Source organism: Corvus cornix, chromosome 6 (assembly GCF_000738735.6).
Source record: "Corvus cornix cornix isolate S_Up_H32 chromosome 6, ASM73873v5, whole genome shotgun sequence".
Lineage (NCBI taxonomy): Eukaryota > Metazoa > Chordata > Aves > Passeriformes > Corvidae > Corvus > Corvus cornix.
The window spans coordinates 20099609-20117702 of record NC_046336.1 but is presented as its reverse complement, the minus strand read 5'-3'; the positions used below and the strand labels follow the sequence as shown (position 1 = coordinate 20117702).

The window sequence follows — 18094 nt, the reverse complement described above, 5'->3', positions numbered from 1 at the left end:
TTGGACATATAACGCTTTTTTTCCCTTTAACCTCTTCCTTCCCTGAAAGAATAATGTAGTGTTTGGTTGGTTGATTAAAAAAAAAATTTCAAAAGTCACATAGATCATGCTATCAGGGTCACTTGTTTACATCAGTGGGGTGGTACATTTACAGCCTAAAACTATGGGATTTGATCTGGTCAGGTTTTCATCCTGTTTAACTAATACTGCATAGTTGCTTACTGTGGAGTGTTTCACCACCTCACTGCAGGGCTCTGCTGTAGACCTGGGAGTTAGTGCTTTGGTAGGAGCTGCCAGGATCTCTAGAGCAGAGGCCAGAGGGGATCCACTTAGTCATGTGTCTTGTCAGGAACTGGAAGCTATCGGAGGGCAGGGGACTGCTTGGCCTTTGCCCTTGCCCAGCTGCCTCATGGAAGTCCCTATGAGTATCCTGCCAGGAAAGGGAATGTGACCAGGGTTCTGATGCTGCGCCTCCTGGTAATACACATTAAAAAGCCTGCACTGTGGAATATTCAGAGGCAGTGTCAATTTTTTTTAGCTTTCAAATAACTAATTTAATTCGTAGTTATTAATGCTTTTAGGAGGAAAAACTGCTCAGGGAGGTCACAAGTAATCAATGGGAAGTGGACCATGTGGTCTTAGGAGCTCATGGAGCAATTTCAGCAGTCAATTTATTGGTATGGAACAGAGAAGCACTTCCTTGAATTAAAAAAAAAAACCAAAAAAACATTCTTACAGCTGCCTCAATATTAACTTTAAATTTTTTATTTTTTAATTTGCCTTTCAGGGCTGATGATAGGCAGGAGGGAGTTCCAGAAATCCTTTGAGGATTTCAGGCTCCACAGTAAATGCTTTGAATGCAAATTCCACTGCAAATAGTACATTGAACTTACATTTAAATTTCTTTCTATAGAAATATACATAGTAACAGAGCATTGTTTCATAGGGCAGTGATCCCCAATTCCAGCACCAGACAGTAGAGCTGACTACAAAGGAGTTTCTGTGGGGCTTGGTTGGCCTAGAGTGGGTCACAGTCCTTGAGAAAAAAGTTGGTTTGCTTTAATACAGTGATGAGCACAGCTCCAGGGATTCAAGATGTGGTTCAGTGGAGCTTTGAGCTGAATGAGCTCATCACCCTGCACTTCTCCAAAGTCTTTGAGCATGCTTGTGCTGAAGGTGTCACAGACCTCTCTACTCTCTGCTTCTGCTCTGTCTCAGTGTGTCATGAGAAAGCAAGCTTTTTACTGGAGGGCACTGCTGAGGTGAATAAAGAGGAGGACAAAAAGCTTAAACTTGAGGCCTTTGAAATTTAGTTTCAAAATTGTGTTGAATGATCACAGAGCACGGCCATGCTCTGTATTTCATCCAATCCACTTTGCCAAGCAGCCCTGCAGGCAGTACACTAGCTCAGACATTCCATTTGCTCACAGCATGCACCTTGCTTTCAGTAGGTGTTTGAATATGTCAAAATGTGCAAAACCAGGCTGTGGATACCTGTGTATCACTTTTTCAGTGATCTTCCCCTTCCCCATAAAACCTCCAGCCTCAAACACCGATTTCCCTTTATGTGTCCTGGGACACAGTCCCTGTGAAGAGTTTTGACTGGGGAGTGAGTCAGGGCAGAGTCCAGCAGCTTCACTGGTGGTGGTGTTTGGAGCTGGGTTTTCCAGTCAGGACCTCCTCTGTCCTGAAGCTCTGCCTTGTTGTGGGAATTAATAGAACATTTCATATGCTTGCTTGGTACAGGGTAGAGTGATTTTGCTGGGGCGACATGGCATTGTGCCTTCGGAGGACCTGAGCTGTTGGTTTTTTTTAAAAAAGGAAAGCAAGTTGCTTTTCTCTTCATTGTCAGTCATTGAGGATTTTTCTAAAAGCAGCAGCAGATGCCTTCCAGCATGCTTTTGACCTTCCAGTTTTGATCCTCTCAAGTACATGTTCCTGTCCATGTTCCTTTTCCCCTACAGGAATGCAGTTTTCCTATACTATTGTACCATTTCTGGCTGTAGCAGTGTCCATAATCTTCCACTCTGATTCACTCCCCTAAGCTTCTGTTTTGCTGTCACCTTTCCCTTGCAGCATTCTGTGTGCTGCAGTGCTGTTGTGTTACTGTAGCCTCAATGTCTCTTGTGAAGATGAAGGATCTTGCTGTCCAAAGAGTATGGTGTTGGGGTGGGGAGGGGAAGAGTTGTTAATTTTCTTTTGTTGTCTGCACTCCATTTACATTTTTTAAATTCTGACCAATATAACATCTGCTAAAATGTCTTCCTTATCATTTGCTTGGTGATCACACAGCCTTCCCACCATTCATTGAGAGCTGGACCAGATCTCACAGAGTCTGAAAAGAGCTATGTGGTAAGGCCCCTGTTTAACTCAGATGTGTAGTCCTAGACACTCTTCACCCAGACAGTAACAGCTCAGTAGAAATAAAATGCCAGCACTATTTTTAGTTGCAAAGTAGGTACGTATTTATCCCTTTGCATATATTGTTTGTTTGCAACAGAAGGGGAATTTAACAATTAGAAAAACTGTCACAGCCAATGAGAAGTTGGGCTAATTGTGCTGCCAGACCCTGGGTATAAGTTAAATGAAGCCAAATGCATGAATGGAGCAGGCCAACCTCACCTTGCATTCTTGAACTGACTTCATAGTGTTTGGAATGGTGCCACTGCATAACTAATTGCAACGTCTTATGCTGCTGCTTTTAAAAATATGTGTAAATGTATTTGTTACAAATCTTCAAACTAAATGCCAAATTCTTCTGTATCTTGCCTGTTTTTCCATGCTTACACCTGGATCCCTTCTGCACTCCACTACCTGGATATTTACCTGGATCTACAACTCTTCTTTTGTTTTTGTTTTTTTACCGGACTTACATGCTGCAACTGGAATGTCCCATCTCTTCTTATCTGTATTTCCCCTCCCTTCCCCCTGTTGACTGTCCTTTGGGTGTTCTTGGATGTCAATGCTGCCTACCACACAGGAAGCTGTTTGCAATGAAATCATAAACATTGCAGAAAAGTCTGTTCATTACTGCAGTACTATTTCTCAGCCTCTTGACTCTCGCCACAAGGTGACCTCTAATGACCATAAATCATCTCTCATCATTTCTCAGCAACCTCAAGCACAGCAGCAAGGAGCCAGCCCTGAGCGAAGTCAAACACCACGAGACATGTAAGTCCTTTTGGTTCCCATCTCTTCCAGGGGCCTTACTTCTGACTGGTGGTGAAGATAGGGAGGTAAGAGACCTCTCAGTGTTTCAGAAGGTGAATTAGAATTATGTGAAAATGTCAGCTTTGCTTTAAAGAACAAAAATAGCCACATATCATCATAATGAGTTTCAGACTGTGCCCTTTCTGTCTGTATAGCACCTGAAGCAATGACTTCATGATCCAGGGCTGGGTCACCATTACAGAGACTGTCTTGGTGTATTTGTATCTTGAAGCTGGTAACAAGTTAATATCCACTGACTATACCTGATCATATGACATGGATCAATGTGTTCAATCCTGTTCTTAGCTTCTCACAGTACAGTGAGAGCCCAACACCGATGCCACTCGGTGCATTGCTGACCAGTTCCACAGGTGAATTGGTAGCTGAGAAACCAAGGCTGAGATTTTCAAAGCTGTTCAGTGGAGCTGCCACTAAGCTTGGTGAGACCTTACACTGATGGTTCTGAGAATAGCAGCCCGCACTGCGTGCTGGGCTGGAGCATCAGCTCACAGCAGTTGGCTTCTGAAAGGAGCCTTTGCTTTCTCTTTATGCAGAATGGGAAGTCTCACATCAGCTCTATTTTCATGCTCCATAGGCAGGGGACCCAAGCCTCCCTAGATTTGCCCAAAGATTGTTTCCACTCCCTGAGGATCCTTTCTAATGAATACAGGGTGCCTGTGGTACAAGTGACATCTCAGGGCAGGATTCAGCCTTGGGTTTTGTTTCCACTGTACCTCCTCAGCCATGATTTATCCAGCAACCTTAGTGCAGGAGTAGGCAGTATCTTTTTCTGAAGTCCTTTGCTCTGCCATTTGGTCAATTATGGCTCTGCCTGTGTGCATGGGCAAGGGAACAGTTGTCTCATTTAGCCCAGGAATGAGTGTATCCAGGTTTTGGCTTGCACTCAATAGGGCGTCTGCAATGGTATGTTCTCTAGGTGCTACATTAGGAAGAACCTGGTTGGTTGTCTGTGCAGACAACTACATGGCAGAAAGGGAGCAGAAGCTCTCCATATATCCCACACAATATAGGCATGACATTTTTTACTACCGTGACCTTTTGATAATAGCGAATTCAATGTAGTTGGCTTCCACCTCTCAAAAGGAAAACACAGGTTCAGATTGCATTGGACAATATGTAATAGGAATTAAGGGATGGGAAACATCTCCTCCTGAAGGGGTGTCAAAGAAATCCAATGGCTAACATGTAGTATCTTTCTGGTTTTTAGAGTTAGCTACCAAGCCCTCTACAGCTACACTCCTCAGAATGATGATGAGCTGGAACTGAGGGACGGTGACATTGTCGATGTCATGGAGAAATGTGATGATGGCTGGTTTGTAGGTGAGTGTGACACTTACCTGTCAGCAGAGCTTTTGGGGATGAGCAGTTTTGCAGAGTGTCTGGAAGTTGCCTTCATTTGTGGGGTCAAAATGGTGAAAAAAATTGACTCAAATTTTTCCAAAATTTCCCATCTTTTCCCACCAAGAACATTAAAATTAGGCTGCAGGGTGGTGGAGCTTTGTTTTCCTTGCTAGGTCTCTAGTACTTCCTTCTTTATCTTCTTAGTACCTCCATTGTTGTCTTTGTCCTGAACCTTCTTGCTCACACAGGTTGCAGAGCAACAGGGGGAACCAAGAAAAACTGGATTTCTGTAGTATTTCCAAAGCTGAGGGAGCCATGACTAGTTACAGAAAGTGGCAAGTAACGAGGTGAAGGCAACACACGGATAGGAGTTGCAATCCATGAAAATCCAGCCTCAAGTGCATGTTTAGCAAAATCCTTTACCTTCAAGGAGTGCAAGTCTGGACAGTGTTCTCCATCTCAACATTTCAAATCTAGGTTTGCTATCTCTTCTTAAGGGAGATTAGCTCATTTACACTGAGAGGAGCTTGACTTCCAACCTATAGGCCCAGGAGCTTTCATCAGCACCTTATTAATTGTTAAAGGGGAAGACCAAAGATGATTAATAGCAGAATTAGTTGTGATCTGGTCTGTACCAAAAGGCTCTTTGATTAGGGCTCCTATTTAGTACTAGGAATCAATGTCTGCAGGCCAAAGAGGTTGCCACCTGTACCTTTTTAAATCCTGGAGCCTTCCTTGCATGTCTCCATCTTACTCTGTCTTCCTTGTGTTTTATTTTGCAACAGGTACATCCAGAAGAACAAGGCAATTTGGCACCTTCCCAGGCAACTACGTGAAGCTTCTTTACCTGTAAAATAACAGTGATCCCACCATGACAATGATGGGATTCCTTTCCAGATGGTGTTTTTAAACAATGAAGAAACAGACAATTTATGAATGTAATAGACAAGAGGTGAGAAGTGTTAGGAGGATGTGATTATGTGGTACACTATTGAGTTGAATGTGTAAGCCCTGCTTCCATGGAGTCAGGGTGTGATTTGTTTGCTGAAGAAGAGACAGTTTCTAGTTTACAGTGCTGCCTTTGTGTATTCCTCTCCCTTCCCCAGCAAGAGTTTTGATGATAATCTTAATTTGTACGGAGTACTTACCTCTGAGAAGGCTTCAGGGAAGCACATGGTATAGGTTTTATTTGTGTGTTGAGATAGGATAGTGCTTTGGGGCAGTACTCAGCCCTGCAGCTGCTCACGTTTGTTGGAACAGTTCAGGAGGCCAGGCTTGCTGCCCAGTTTCTGCCTTGCTGAAGACTCACTTTTCTCTGCCTTCCAGTTCCATAGAAAACCCCTCCTTCATGTCATGCATCTTAAGACCCAGCAGAGGCAAAGGACAGCTGATACAATTAAACTGCAGAGCTCTGTGTGGAAAAGGAGTTTGGGACTGGTGGTTTAATCCAGAGAGGTCAGCCAAAGCATAATGCAAATGTGCAAAAATCCCAAACCCTTGAAGAACGTATTACCAATCTCTGCAGGGTTTTTTCTTTTGTGCAGAGTGTGTGTGCGTGAGTGTATTGTGTGCATCAAAATAAACTGAGTCCTGTTTTTTTAAAGAGAAATCAGCCTAGCTTTGACATTTTTCTGCACAAAGAATAGAACCAATAAACAGAACATCCGTGAGGGCGAATCCTGTTTATGTGTCCTACGGCTGTTCACTTTCTCTGCTCCTCCTGCCCTGTTGCTGGCCCTAAAGGATCATACACCTTTTGCAGTATATGCTTTGGGATGAAGACTTTACTTCTTTCCCAGCATTAAATCTTAGAGGCTCTGATAAATCTGAGCAATGTATCACTGAGGGTGCCTTTTTTTTTCATTTTGGTTTCAGTGTTGATTGTAGGTCTCAAATAAATACATGCATTTTGGCTGCCTCTTAGTCATACAAAAAAGTCTAATCATTTTGGAAAGCTGTTCCCAGCAGTTATTACCAGTTACATAAATTTGTATTTCCTTAAGGGGAAAAAAAAAAACTACCATGGCTTGGCTGTATGTTTGCCTGTAAATCCACTATGAATACTCTTTTGATAGACTTTTTGTTATTAAGGAAAAGCATAAACAATACCAGTTCTATCAGACTCTGCTTCCTACAGTTACCGTACAAATAGCAAAGGGTTAGATTGCTATTTTGTCATAAGCCGTATTTAATAATATAAAATGCCTATTTTTATGCTGATGCTTTTATACAGATTTATTAAGAGTAAACTACAACTAACTGTTAGCACGACTTGCAATGTTTTGATAAACTAGCCATGCTCCTGGGTTTGAAATCAAGTAGGCTTGTCTTCCGTCTCAGCGGAAGAGAAGACTCTGTGTCTCAGAAGTTTGACTGTAAATATGTATATTTAACTTTGTACAGACAATGTACTTACCTTGTATAGAGAAATAATTTAAACACATTGAATGAAGGGAGGGACAAAAAGGCAGTTGTGAAAGGTTGGGATTTTTTTTCACTTTTATTTAAGTGATGGAATTCCATGTATGTTCACATAAAGAGTTTTAGCACAAAATATTCATTATGAAAGGGTTTCAGATATGACACAAAGCACCACTGTTTATTTTCTGCAGAAGATATCTTGATTCCTGCATCTTATTTATGGGGTTGTTGTTCTGCTTTGGGTTTGCCCTCCAGTTATTTGCAACAATGTTTAGGTCTGTTGCTAAGATTGGGTAACACCAAATAAATCTATCCAGCAAAGTAACATGTTGATATTGATTGTATATAACATACTCATTTAAAGGTTAATTTTCTGTTCTTGCTCTTGCCAGTTTAAGTTAAACACACACACACACATAACACACGTATCCACACAAACTGCAACTTACTTTGTGTTGATTTTTTGTTTCTTATTGCAGTGGATTACTATTTGACAATTAATAAATGGAATTATTGAATTACTATTGTGTTTCTTGTACAAATTATTAAATAAAATCTACTCTGGTTGTTCCTGTAGCAATGCACTTTTATACTAGTGCCCTGCTGTGGCTGCCTTTGTATCCATACTGACCTGTGCGTGTTTGCCATGGGCTTTCCCACTGTCCTGCACCTGAGCATCCTGCTTGTGATTTGGCTTGAGCTCACCAGTTTTCCTTCCTGAGCTGTAGGCTGGCTGTGACTTTTGCTTAAACAAACCAAGGTGTAGAAGCAGAGGAAAAGCTGGTTTTCACACAGATCTTGCTGTAACATGGTGACAGGGTACAGTTGCTGTGGCATGCACAGGAGTGTACTTGGGAGGTCAGGAGTACCCCCCAGCCCACTGGTTCACAAAGGCTCTGTGTGACCTCAGATGAGAAGACCACCCAGGTTAAGCCAGACAAGAAACTCCAAATGCCAACCTGTGTAGGAAGGGGTGTCGGTTGATGTTGAACTTACATGCCATGTGCATTTTTAACTCTGACTTGGGTCAAAAGCTTAAAGACACTGCCTTCTGGTAGCTGCACCCTGACATGGTGCAGGTATGGCTACAGCATTAACTCATGGGGCTTGTGCAAGGTCTGTGGTGATCATGTCATGTCTCCCAGCCCTGCAGCAATACACCTATCTGGGACTTTTTGGGTGTGCCTTGTGTAAGGGAACAGTCCCTGAAGGAGTAGAGTGAGGGAAGTGCTGAGCTGCCTGGGTGGGCTCACTGGGGCCCAGTAACATACGAGTACCCAAAAAATGCATCCTGCACCTCCACACGTTTGTCTCCTGCATGGTGCCTGTGCAGATCTGTGCTCACCTTGAAGATCGGTATTTCGCAAGGAGTTTTAACTTCTTGGAGACCTCCATCTCAGACTAAGCCAGAACTGGGCAACAGATTCAAACTGTGTGCTGATGCAACCAGATGGCCAAGCAGATAGATAAACGTCATGGCTGCACTCAATGATTTTAGGAAGTCAAACTATAAACAAGCCAATCCTAAAACCAAACTACCAGGACAGCAAAAGCCTCAAGCTATTTTACATGTTTTTAGCACACAGATACAAGCCCTTTTTTGTTTCACAAGTCACTTTGTATAAAAGCCAAAGGGCAGCCTGATCATGGCTTTGCTGCAATGACAAGCACTGCTTGCCTTTGCTTTACAGCAGCCTGGACAGGGAGGGGAGAAACTCATCTGTATCTGCTGAACACTGGTATTTACTGATGTCACTCTCTAACCGAATCTAAGGTAAGGAAACTAGAGGTGCTAGTGACTGCAGAAGCTGGGCAAGCAGAGAGGAGAAGATGACCCAGCAGTGTGCAACAGCCCTCTGGAAATCCCACACACCCTGGGGCAGATGAGCTCTCGGTGTCACTCTCTTCACTGCCATGAGATGTGTAATGATGTGGTGGAAGAACTACTTCTCTTTGCTAGAGATGAGATTAATAGTCTGGACGCATGGACCCTGGAAAGAAATAGCCTGTGAAAAGACAAACTAATGCAGGAAAAAGGGTGCAGCCACAAAAGGGAATTGCAGAAGCAAGCTGTGCCTTGTGATGGGATCATTTGTGGCCGTGTCTTGTAGGACCAGTACCTGGGTGACCTGCATCATCCCTGTTTGCTGCCTGCTCCATGCTCCCCTGCTGTGGCTGAATCCCAGCTTCAGCTGCAGCTTGCTGCTGTTCTGCTTATGGGTGAGTTGTATTCATAACTAAATAAGCAGCAGTGCTTGCACGCCAGTTGTAAATACCAGTGCCGTTGCTGTGACCAACCTCTCCCACTCGTCCACCACCAGATTACTGAGGGCTTAACGTGCAACTGGAAGAACTGTATTTCCTGAATCACAGCTAAGAAGGTTGGCTGAAAAAGCTGTATAGAAGAATTCCTTTTGTTGGTGGTACCGTGCTTAAGGGGCTAGAGATTAACAAAACGCTACCTAAATCAGTGAACATGGGATAAATTAGCAGAAAGGTAATACCCTTCCCAGGCTCCGCCCTCACTCATCAGATCCTGGCGAGGAAACTGCAGGGCTTATTTCCATCGCCCCCATTAGGTTTCGGAGTTAACATTGCTCTAGACTGGAGAGTATTTGCCTGGGAGATGCCACATCGGGGCACTCCTACGTGCGGCTGCCTGCCGGACGCTTGTCCTGCCTGCCAGCAGGGAGCGGGCGAGGGGGCGTCGCGATTCCCGACCCCGCCAGCCGCCCTCCCTCCGGAGGGCCTGACCCCGAAGCGCGGTGGAGCGGCTTCCTACCCGGGAAGGCTGCGGGGAGCGGGCGCTGCTGCCCCCGGGGCGGGCCGGGAGCCGGGGCGGGGCCGGGGGCGGGCCGGGCCGGGCCGAGCCGAGCCCGGCCGGTGCGGGCGGTGAGGCGGTTGGGGCCAGCGGCGAGGTGCAGCGCGCACATGGGGACGCACCGCATCGTGCTCTCGGGCCCCGGGCCCTGGGGCTTCCGCCTGGTGGGCGGCCGCGACTTCGAGCAGCCCCTCGCCATCTCCCGGGTAGGGTGGGCGGCGGCGGGCGGTGCTGGGGGCGGCCGGGGTCGACTCGGGCTGGCAGGTGGCACAACGGCAAAGCCGGGGCGGGGGATGGGGTTGTCTTTTTCTCCCCCGTTTTTTAGTTTGTTTGGGTTTTTTATGTTTCTGGAGAAATCAGTGGTGGCCCACGCAGCCCCTTCACCCGTAGTAGACCAGGGTCTTTGCTCCCCACCGAACCTCCCTCCTCAGGCTGTCCATAGGGACCCTGCAGGCAGCAGGAATCCCCTCAGCCCCTGGTTCGGGTTTGGCAGCCCACCCTGTGGGAACCCGTCTCACCGAGGTGGCTTGAATGCTCGTCCGCCTTTGCTTGCCATGTATAGTTAAGAGCCTTTGTTAACAGAAGCCGTGTTAAGGTGTGTTTATTGCCTCTGCCCGTCTCTGTTCAAAGTCCTTCTTGCCCCCCCTTAAAAAGAAATTAGTTAGGAAATGACAAAAATTTTGCATCGAAACAATTTTAGCGTTGTACATGAATTTTCCCTCCTCTGCTGTAGCGTTTGTCTGTAAGACGCCGGTGCTCACTGCCTCACTGTCCTGTCCACGTCCCCACCTGCACCCCAGGTGCTCGGCCCGGCCGGGAGCTGGGCCCTGCCCCGCCGCGCCCTGCAGGCCCCCGGAACCACGGGCTCGTGTGTGGGGCCTGAACCCCAAACTCTGTCCCTGCACGGCTTTGCGTGGGGTGCACTGCACAGAGCCTTGTCGGCGCTGGCTGCAGGCCTCTTCCAAGGGAAGGGGAATGAAAGAATTGCTCCTCTTTCCAGCAATCCCTCTGCTAAACAAGAGGCACCCAGCGAGCTGCTGGCAGCCGTGGGCTCTGGCGTCTGCCACCACTGCACAATTTTTAAGTGCCTGCATGCCCCAGGTGAGGAAGGGCTGTGGGAAGTGGAATATATCAGAACTTGAACTTACATGAACTGCCTTTAAAGAAGACCAGCATGGTCAGGCTTGTGAATTTTTATAAATGCCTCCTGCCACGGGGTCTCACTGCCTGAAGGAGCCCGGGTGCCACGGAGGAAGCTGCCAGCTGCAGGAAGGGCAGAGCTCACAAGTGCTGATAAATCCACAGAGAGGGGGTGAGCTACTAGTTTTCTGTGTAATCTCTTTCAATTACAGTAATAATGCCTCATTTTTCTAAAGAATTTTTGGACATAAAAGCAGCTTTACTGTAAGGGAAGTGATATTTACTTCATTGTTATGGTAATTACCATTTCCTTCCAGCAAAAGACTCTCAGGCAGAAGGGTGTCTAAAGCCCTACCTCACTGCTCTTACCTCTTCTTGGTCGCCTTTGTCAATGCTTATAGGCACATACCAAGGGACATAGATCAGCAAAGCGGCAAAAATAACCACCTCATGAGAAATTGCGACCCTGGAGACTAAAATGTAATAAAATAGCCTCTCTGATGGTGGTGACGTAAGTGCTGACAATTAGCAGCTCTTATCAGGGCTTTCTCTTGTGGCCCCTCTGACACTTTTAATTTCCCCTCCCAGACTTCAAGTCATTAATCTTTCCTGTGGTTTGCTCGTAAGGCTCCTGGATTTGTCTCCTGGGCATGGGAGTGAAGTTCTTGGCAAGTCTTCCCTTTACCATGTAAAAAAAGATCTGATCCAGTTTTGACCTGTTTTAAAGAGTCTGATCCTTCTTGTGTGATGACTTTACAGGGCTGTAACTTTGGTATTCTTGCTTATTTCATTTGATACCTGTGTTTTTACCAGAGACCTTTCTGGGCACGGAGCCCTCCTTCCCTCACAGGATGGGATGAGCTCTGGCCGTAGGACTGACATCTGCCAGGGGTTGTGAGGGCCTTGGTCCCACTGTGATATGGGATAGGGGAGCTACCTGAGGGCAATGAGAGGGTGGGGAGGCTGTAACCCATGATAAGAGCATCACCCTGGGAGCATGGGAGGTTGCAGCTCTTCCCTCCTCAGCACTTGTGTGTTTGCTTTGTGCTGCAAGCAGGTAGGAGGTGGGCGGGTGCACGGATGTGCTCATGAGGAACACTGTTAGTGGGGGAGCACAGGGCTGGGCTGTCTGCCCTGGGTGTGGGGAGCAGCATCATCCTGCCACTGCCACTGAGAGCGCTGTGATTTGGGTGTGCTGTGTGTGGGGTAAGTGCCCTCCCATGTAGCCAGTGGAGCTTGTCTCAGAGATGCACTGATGCGGTCACCGTGCTGCTCCATGTGCTGGCATGGTGGGACACCAGGAGAGACATCCATCCACTCGTGGACCTGAACAAGGTGTCTTGCAGCTCTCTTTGAACCAGGTGCCTAAATTTGGCCTGCATTGCCTGCCAGAAGCTCAGGTTTGGCTTCTGGCACCATCATCCTCATGGTGTTAAGCTTTAGAGCTTATCTTGGTATTTATGGCTCTCATCACCATTGTACCTCAGCTCCTTGCTAGTGGCTTTTGGCTTCTCAAGCTCCCCTGTCAGTTGGGGAGCAGCTGTACTTAAATGTAGTCGTGTCGGTGGGAGGCAGCACGGTTGGAATTGTTCTCTGGAGGAAGTCATTGAAGCTTGGTGTTGCTGTCCTGGGTCTCCAACAAGGATGAGGAGCGCTGGGGTCATGTGCATGGCAGCCACCAGAGCAGCCTGGCCGAGGCCTTCTGTCTGACAGGGACTGCATGCTACCAATGTCTGGTTGTGCCTTGGAGGAGCAGCAGAAGAAAGATTGTGGCATTTCCACAGCTGCTCTTACCTTGTCTTTTGTCACTGCCGTACCTCACTTTCCACTTGAAATATGTGTTCAAAACTGCTTCAGCCTCAAATACATCACAAGTGTCTTGTTGTGAGAACACTTCTGGTTTCTTGGTTGTGTTGGACCAGTCTTCCCTGATGAGAGCTGAGTATGGGGATTTCACAAGTGCTGCTCATGAGACTTTCTGGTGGAGTTTCCCATCTCTTTAGAGGGATGCTTCACAGATGTTTCTGGCTTACATTTCTTTTTAAAACTGCAGGGTTCTTGTGGATGCTTTATTGCAGTCTTTGTTCAGAAAAAACCCCAAACTTCTGTTGATCAGTGTAATGAACTCTGGGCCAAAGCCTGCTGGATTGCCCTACAGGAGTAGGAAAGGCCCTTGTCTTTACTGCTCTTTGGGTGATACTCTGCAGTGAGTCAGTGGGGTAGAATTTGAGAAAAGTTCTTTCTGAGATGTGAATGAACACAATAAATAGAGAATAATAGTTTCTGTAGAGCTGACCTATGCACAGGGTAGTTCCCAGTTAAATCCCATTGAGGATGGGGGAGCTGATGGAGGAAGCAAGCAGCACGTTGTTCAAGGAGATGCTGAAGTGGAGCTGTCTGAAAAGCTGTGCAGTTGACAGACCCCATCCCCCTCCATTCCTCAGGTAACGTGAGCTGTTGCCTGTTTGATTGCATTCGATTTTGATAAACATTGAGGCGTTTTATTTCCAGTCAAATACATGGAACTGTCTGATAAACCTTGTTATTGAGATGAATTTTGGTTTGTGGTAGTGATCTTGAGCAAATGACCCAAAATATGCGCAGAGTAGAACAGAGCTTTGCTGTTTTGTCATGTCAAAAACCTCCCAGCCCCATTAAGGAGGGGTGTCTCTCTGAGTCTGTAAAACTGGACATTTTCTTATAAAACCAATTTTCCAGCAAAAAAAATGGTTTTAAGACAGACAAGTTATGCAAATACATCAAAAAGATGAAATCCCAACATGATGCTTGTTGCTGATTTCAACCACTGTAACATGAATTCATCCCTGCTTACTCTGATGTTTTATCTATTCATGGTATTTTAAAAACTCAGAATTTATATAAAATATGGAATTGGATCATAGTTGGGTGTTTGAGTGTGTTGGTTTTCTTTTTAAGCATGGCCCTCTGAACCAGCTTTATAAACTTAAAGCTTGATTTAGCGGTAAAACTGGACTTGATGGTCTGAAATCAAGCATGGGACTGAATCCTGTGGTGTGAAAAGAAATCAGGTTTAGCTTTGGTACTGGCTGATGTCCTTACCCTGTCAGCCAGTCACCCTTGTAGGAAGCAGCTGAGCAAGGCATCCCGGAGCCGATGTTGAGGGAGAGCCCTGCTGGTAGGGGACACCCTGCGAATGGGCATCTCTTGATGGGGCGGGGGGAGACTGTCCTCCCTTTGGCACAAGTGACTGCCCTGGGAGCTGGGCTCCAGCCTCTTCCCCAGGTGGAAAGAGACTCTGGCTGCAGGTTATTTTTCTGAGACGTGAAGGGAGCTGGGGCTTTCTGGGCAGCCCTCTGCTCCCAGAGTGGAATTAGAATGCCTTCCCTCTGCCAAAGGAAACATGGGGTGTGGTGGATGTGATAGGATTTAGGGTTGGGCTGGCTTTTCCTCTGCCTTGGCTGGTCCCCACCGTGCATACCTATGACAGCAGTTCCTCTGCCGCACAGTCCAGCTCTTGTGCCCGTGACTGCAAATCCCAGCATTGTGCTTGGGTCTTGTTCTGAGGCTGGCTGGGCAGGGGCAGGCAGCTGGGGAAAGCTGCTGGGCTTTATAGGAAGGCGAAGGCGGCTTTATGTTTCCTGCTCAGATTTTACCTGGCTGCGGGTGGGGTGGGGGCTGTGGCAGCCCCAGCCCTGCTGTGCCATGCCAGGCAGAGCTGCTCCAGAACTACTCAGCTGATAAGGGCTTGTGGAACACATTAGTGTCACATGCCAAGAGCTTCTGGCCTTGCAGAAGTGGCTGGGCTGGTGTTCAGAGGACGTCAGGTTGCCTTGTGCCTTTGCTTGGAGGGAGTCCTGTCTGCTGTGTCAGAGCACACCAGGTGTGAAGAGCAGAGGTTATACCCCTACAGACTTTGAAATCCACGTCAATCCTGGCAGTTTCCTGAGCAGCTGCTGGAAAAGCCTGTGCTTCAAAGGTACAAATGGCTGCTGAGAAGAGGAAAAAGACTTTTCTGATCTCCCTGACTGCCAGGGTTTGGATGAGAGGAAATAATCCTTAATTGTAGCAAGGGCAAAGCAGCAGAATTTTCTCAGGGTAAAGGCAGAGTGCTTTGGGGCACAAGACAGGTTTCATCTTTTCCAGTCCAGTTTCCTGAGTCTGGGGAGCACTTTTGCCTTGAAAATAACTTTTACAGTTATTGGGATACTAATCAAATGCCTTCTACCAGAGTTACATGCAGGAGCAATACTCTTGTCTTTCCTAGGAGCCAGGGTTGTATTTTCCTCAGTTCACATATTCAGACTAATTTGTCGTTGGTTATGTAGCAGCTTGATGTCACCCAAACTTTGGAGATCCCTTTTCTCTGTGCCTCTTCTTTGCAACCAGTATAATCCCTTTTGATGACATCTGACCCACCTTTTTGTGGACAAGTTCCCCAAAGAACCTAAAGAGAGAACTCTACATTTGGAGTGAATGTACCAGCCTCAGCATTATGTGAGAGCTTTGAGCCCTAGGACTTTACGTGACAAAAGTAAATGTTGGACGTTTTGGGAGAAAGAAAGTTCATTTTGTTCCCTGATCTGCTTGTTCCCGGATGTCAAGTTATGTATGGCTGCAGGCTCCTTGGTACCTTCCACCCTCAAAAATCACTTTGTTCCTCAAGAAATGTATTTGGTATGTAGAATGAGTTGCATTTGAAGGGTGCAGCATCAAAATAAAAGGAGGAATTTTTTTTTTTTTTCAGTATAAACAGAAATTATAGGAGCCCTTAACTGCATAAATAATTGATGTTGTTCTGGACTACAGTATCTTAGATGGTTGCTGATTACTGCATGTGTTGATTTACTTAGTGGATGAAATGAACCATCAGGAAAGGCTCAGCTGTTTTTGAGGTCTTGTAAAAAATCTCTTGTTTGTTTGTTTTGATATGGGGCATGTTGCAAAAGAAGCTGTGAGACTGAGTAACTCCTCGACCACCATTTGAGCATCTGTGAGCAAATCCTCTCTCTCACCTATGCCTGTTTATACCATCTGGCTGAGGTCAGCCCTCTCTGTGCAGTATCTGATGCCTTCTACTGTCTAGGTTAACAAAGCTCCTCTGGCATGAAGGCAGGCAGGAGGGTGAGGGCTGGGCTGCCAAAGGAGCTTGTGCTCTGGAAGCCCAGACCCCACTGGGGTGGGCTGATGCTCAGGGGTTTCACCGGCCAGAGGTATGACCTGCTTCTCCTTTTTGTCTCCTGGTGATGGTGTGATCTGGGCCAGCACAGAGCAGCCAGTGAGATTTGGGCTGCAGCCTTGTCCGACTGTAATGGTGCAGAGAATGGGAGCAGTGTTGAAGGGAGCTCTCCTGGAGCCAGCTGTAAGGAACTGACATATCATTCCCGCTCCCCTAAAGAGAAGGGGTGGGGAACGTGCTTGTCTGAATTTTCTCACACCCTCTGATCTCTGCTGACCCGGCTGCATGCTTTTGCTGGGAGAAACTTTGACTGCTTAGCATAGTACTCCAGCGCTGAGGACATTACTCATGGTAAAAGAGCAGTGTGTGTGGGTGGGGAGGATTAAACTGAATGTCAGAGATGTCTGGTTGTCACTGGTGGCCTTGGAAGTATGTTGCTTCATGTCTGTCCTTTCCAGCAATGACCCAGCTGGGTTTTCCTCTCAAACAGACGTAGGTGCAGTTTCTCTAGATCTTTTTCTTGGCTGATGCTAATTTTCTTGTTTGTTATCTCTTCATCACTTCTTGCAGTGTGTGTTTAGGTGTGGAGTGATGGGTGATGCCGGAGGCTGTAGGGTCTGTGAGAAACTGTGAAGAGCTGACAGAGTGAGCATGTAGGGTGCCGGAATGGGTGAGGGGAGAAGGCCGGAAAAAAATTGAGTGAATTTTAGACCCACCCAGCTATCTTGACTCACATGGAGGTGAGTTATGCTGCTTTTCATAAAAAGGCTTCCCACCCTTCCTCCCTCTCATTTGCTGTGGGCAGCAGCTTCCCTCAATATACCCACTGCTTCCTCTTGTATCCTTGCCTGCAGAGGGAAAAAAGGCACCGTATATCCCTGTCCAGGGACTGCAAAGCTTGTTAGGTAGCATGTATGGAGGGGATTGCATCAAATGTAAAATGTGGTTGTGTTTGGCAAGCTCTGGGACAAACAAAAGTTTTATAAAGAGGTCCTGGGAGCTGAATAAGCAGCCAAATGTTTCTCCCGCTGCTAAATCAAAGTGTTTTCTATTGTAAATGCACTTGCCCAAAGACTGTCTGAAGACTTGATACTTCATAGCTCTTTGCTGGCTGGCCATCAGTGCAAGGAAACAATAGCAAGCAAGCTGCCTGGGAGATGGTCATCTGAGCTTTGCAAAGTCCTGGTGGTGTTGGCAAAGTGGAGCCCAAAGTGTGTGTGCAAGGGGGCACATGTGCACAAAGTTTCACTTTGTAGTGTAAGAAAGTAAGGTAGTTTCTTATTCTATCCCAACCAATCCTGAATCTGTGGGACCTCTTTTAAAAAAAGGGGTTGAAGCCTATAACTGGTCTAAACTGTTATCTACTACACTGAGTTTTGCGTGAATAAAGAGTGCACAATCAAACCCATGAATTGTGGGGATTATTTGTTTCTTCCGTATGCTGGCACGTGTGTCAGAGCTGGTATCAAGGACATAGTTTGATGTGTCTGGTTTTAAGTATCTAGATTGTTTCTACAGTAGCCCAGATTTCTTACACAGAACACCAGCCAAAGAGAGCATCACCATAAGCACACTCTGGGACCTATTTTGGACACAGTATAAATCAGTTCTGCTCCGCGTGTCTCAGAATTGTCTGTTCAACAGCAAAATGGCCTAATGGCAGTGTTACCCAATCACCTGGGAGCAATCACCTTGAGGTAGGGCATGGCTCCTTTCCAAAGGAAGCCCTTGGACATGATGTTACAAGGTGTGCAGAGCTTTATTCACCCGACCATGGTGTCTCTGGAACTGGGAGGTTCCTGGTGCCTTGTGAGTCTGCCCATGTCCCCATCTGCTCAACCCCAGTGGAGGAAGCCCAAGCCAGTCAGGGAGCTCTTTTGAAGGACACAAGAGAATATGCATTTGCACGAGCTGTGACTTGTGCAAGGTTGTGTTTGCCCATTTTGTTCTTGCAGTGTCTTTCTGCCCTTCTCGGCTTTCCG

General features: G+C 46.5%; 2 protein-coding genes across 21 annotated transcripts in view; both read left to right on the top strand.

Annotated features, from left to right (window-relative positions):
• SORBS1 (sorbin and SH3 domain containing 1) overlaps positions 1 to 7563 on the top strand; it is a 75113-nt gene extending 67550 nt beyond the window's left edge. For 7 of the 14 annotated variants that reach the window (XM_039554117.1, XM_039554119.1, XM_039554118.1 and 4 more), the window contains 4 exons: positions 2293 to 2352; positions 2981 to 3171; positions 4439 to 4551; positions 5358 to 7563. In XM_039554117.1, the coding sequence (XP_039410051.1) occupies positions 2293 to 2352; positions 2981 to 3171; positions 4439 to 4551; positions 5358 to 5425 (432 nt within the window). In that variant the 3' untranslated portion in view covers positions 5426 to 7563. The remainder of the gene's footprint in view (positions 1 to 2292; positions 2353 to 2980; positions 3172 to 4438; positions 4552 to 5357) is intronic. The other 7 variants (XM_039554125.1, XM_039554124.1, XM_010412074.4 and 4 more) reach the window with 2 other exon arrangements.
• Positions 7564 to 9854: 2291 nt separating this feature from the next.
• Positions 9855 to 18094, top strand: part of PDLIM1 (PDZ and LIM domain 1) — a 44354-nt gene continuing 36114 nt past the window's right edge. For 2 of the 7 annotated variants that reach the window (XM_039553578.1, XM_039553577.1), the window contains exon 1: positions 9857 to 10020. In XM_039553578.1, coding sequence (XP_039409512.1) covers positions 9925 to 10020 — 96 coding nt within the window. In that variant the 5' untranslated portion in view covers positions 9857 to 9924. Of the gene's footprint in view, positions 10021 to 11029; positions 11127 to 18094 lie in introns of those variants that run through there. The other 5 variants (XM_039553582.1, XM_039553581.1, XM_039553580.1 and 2 more) reach the window with 4 other exon arrangements.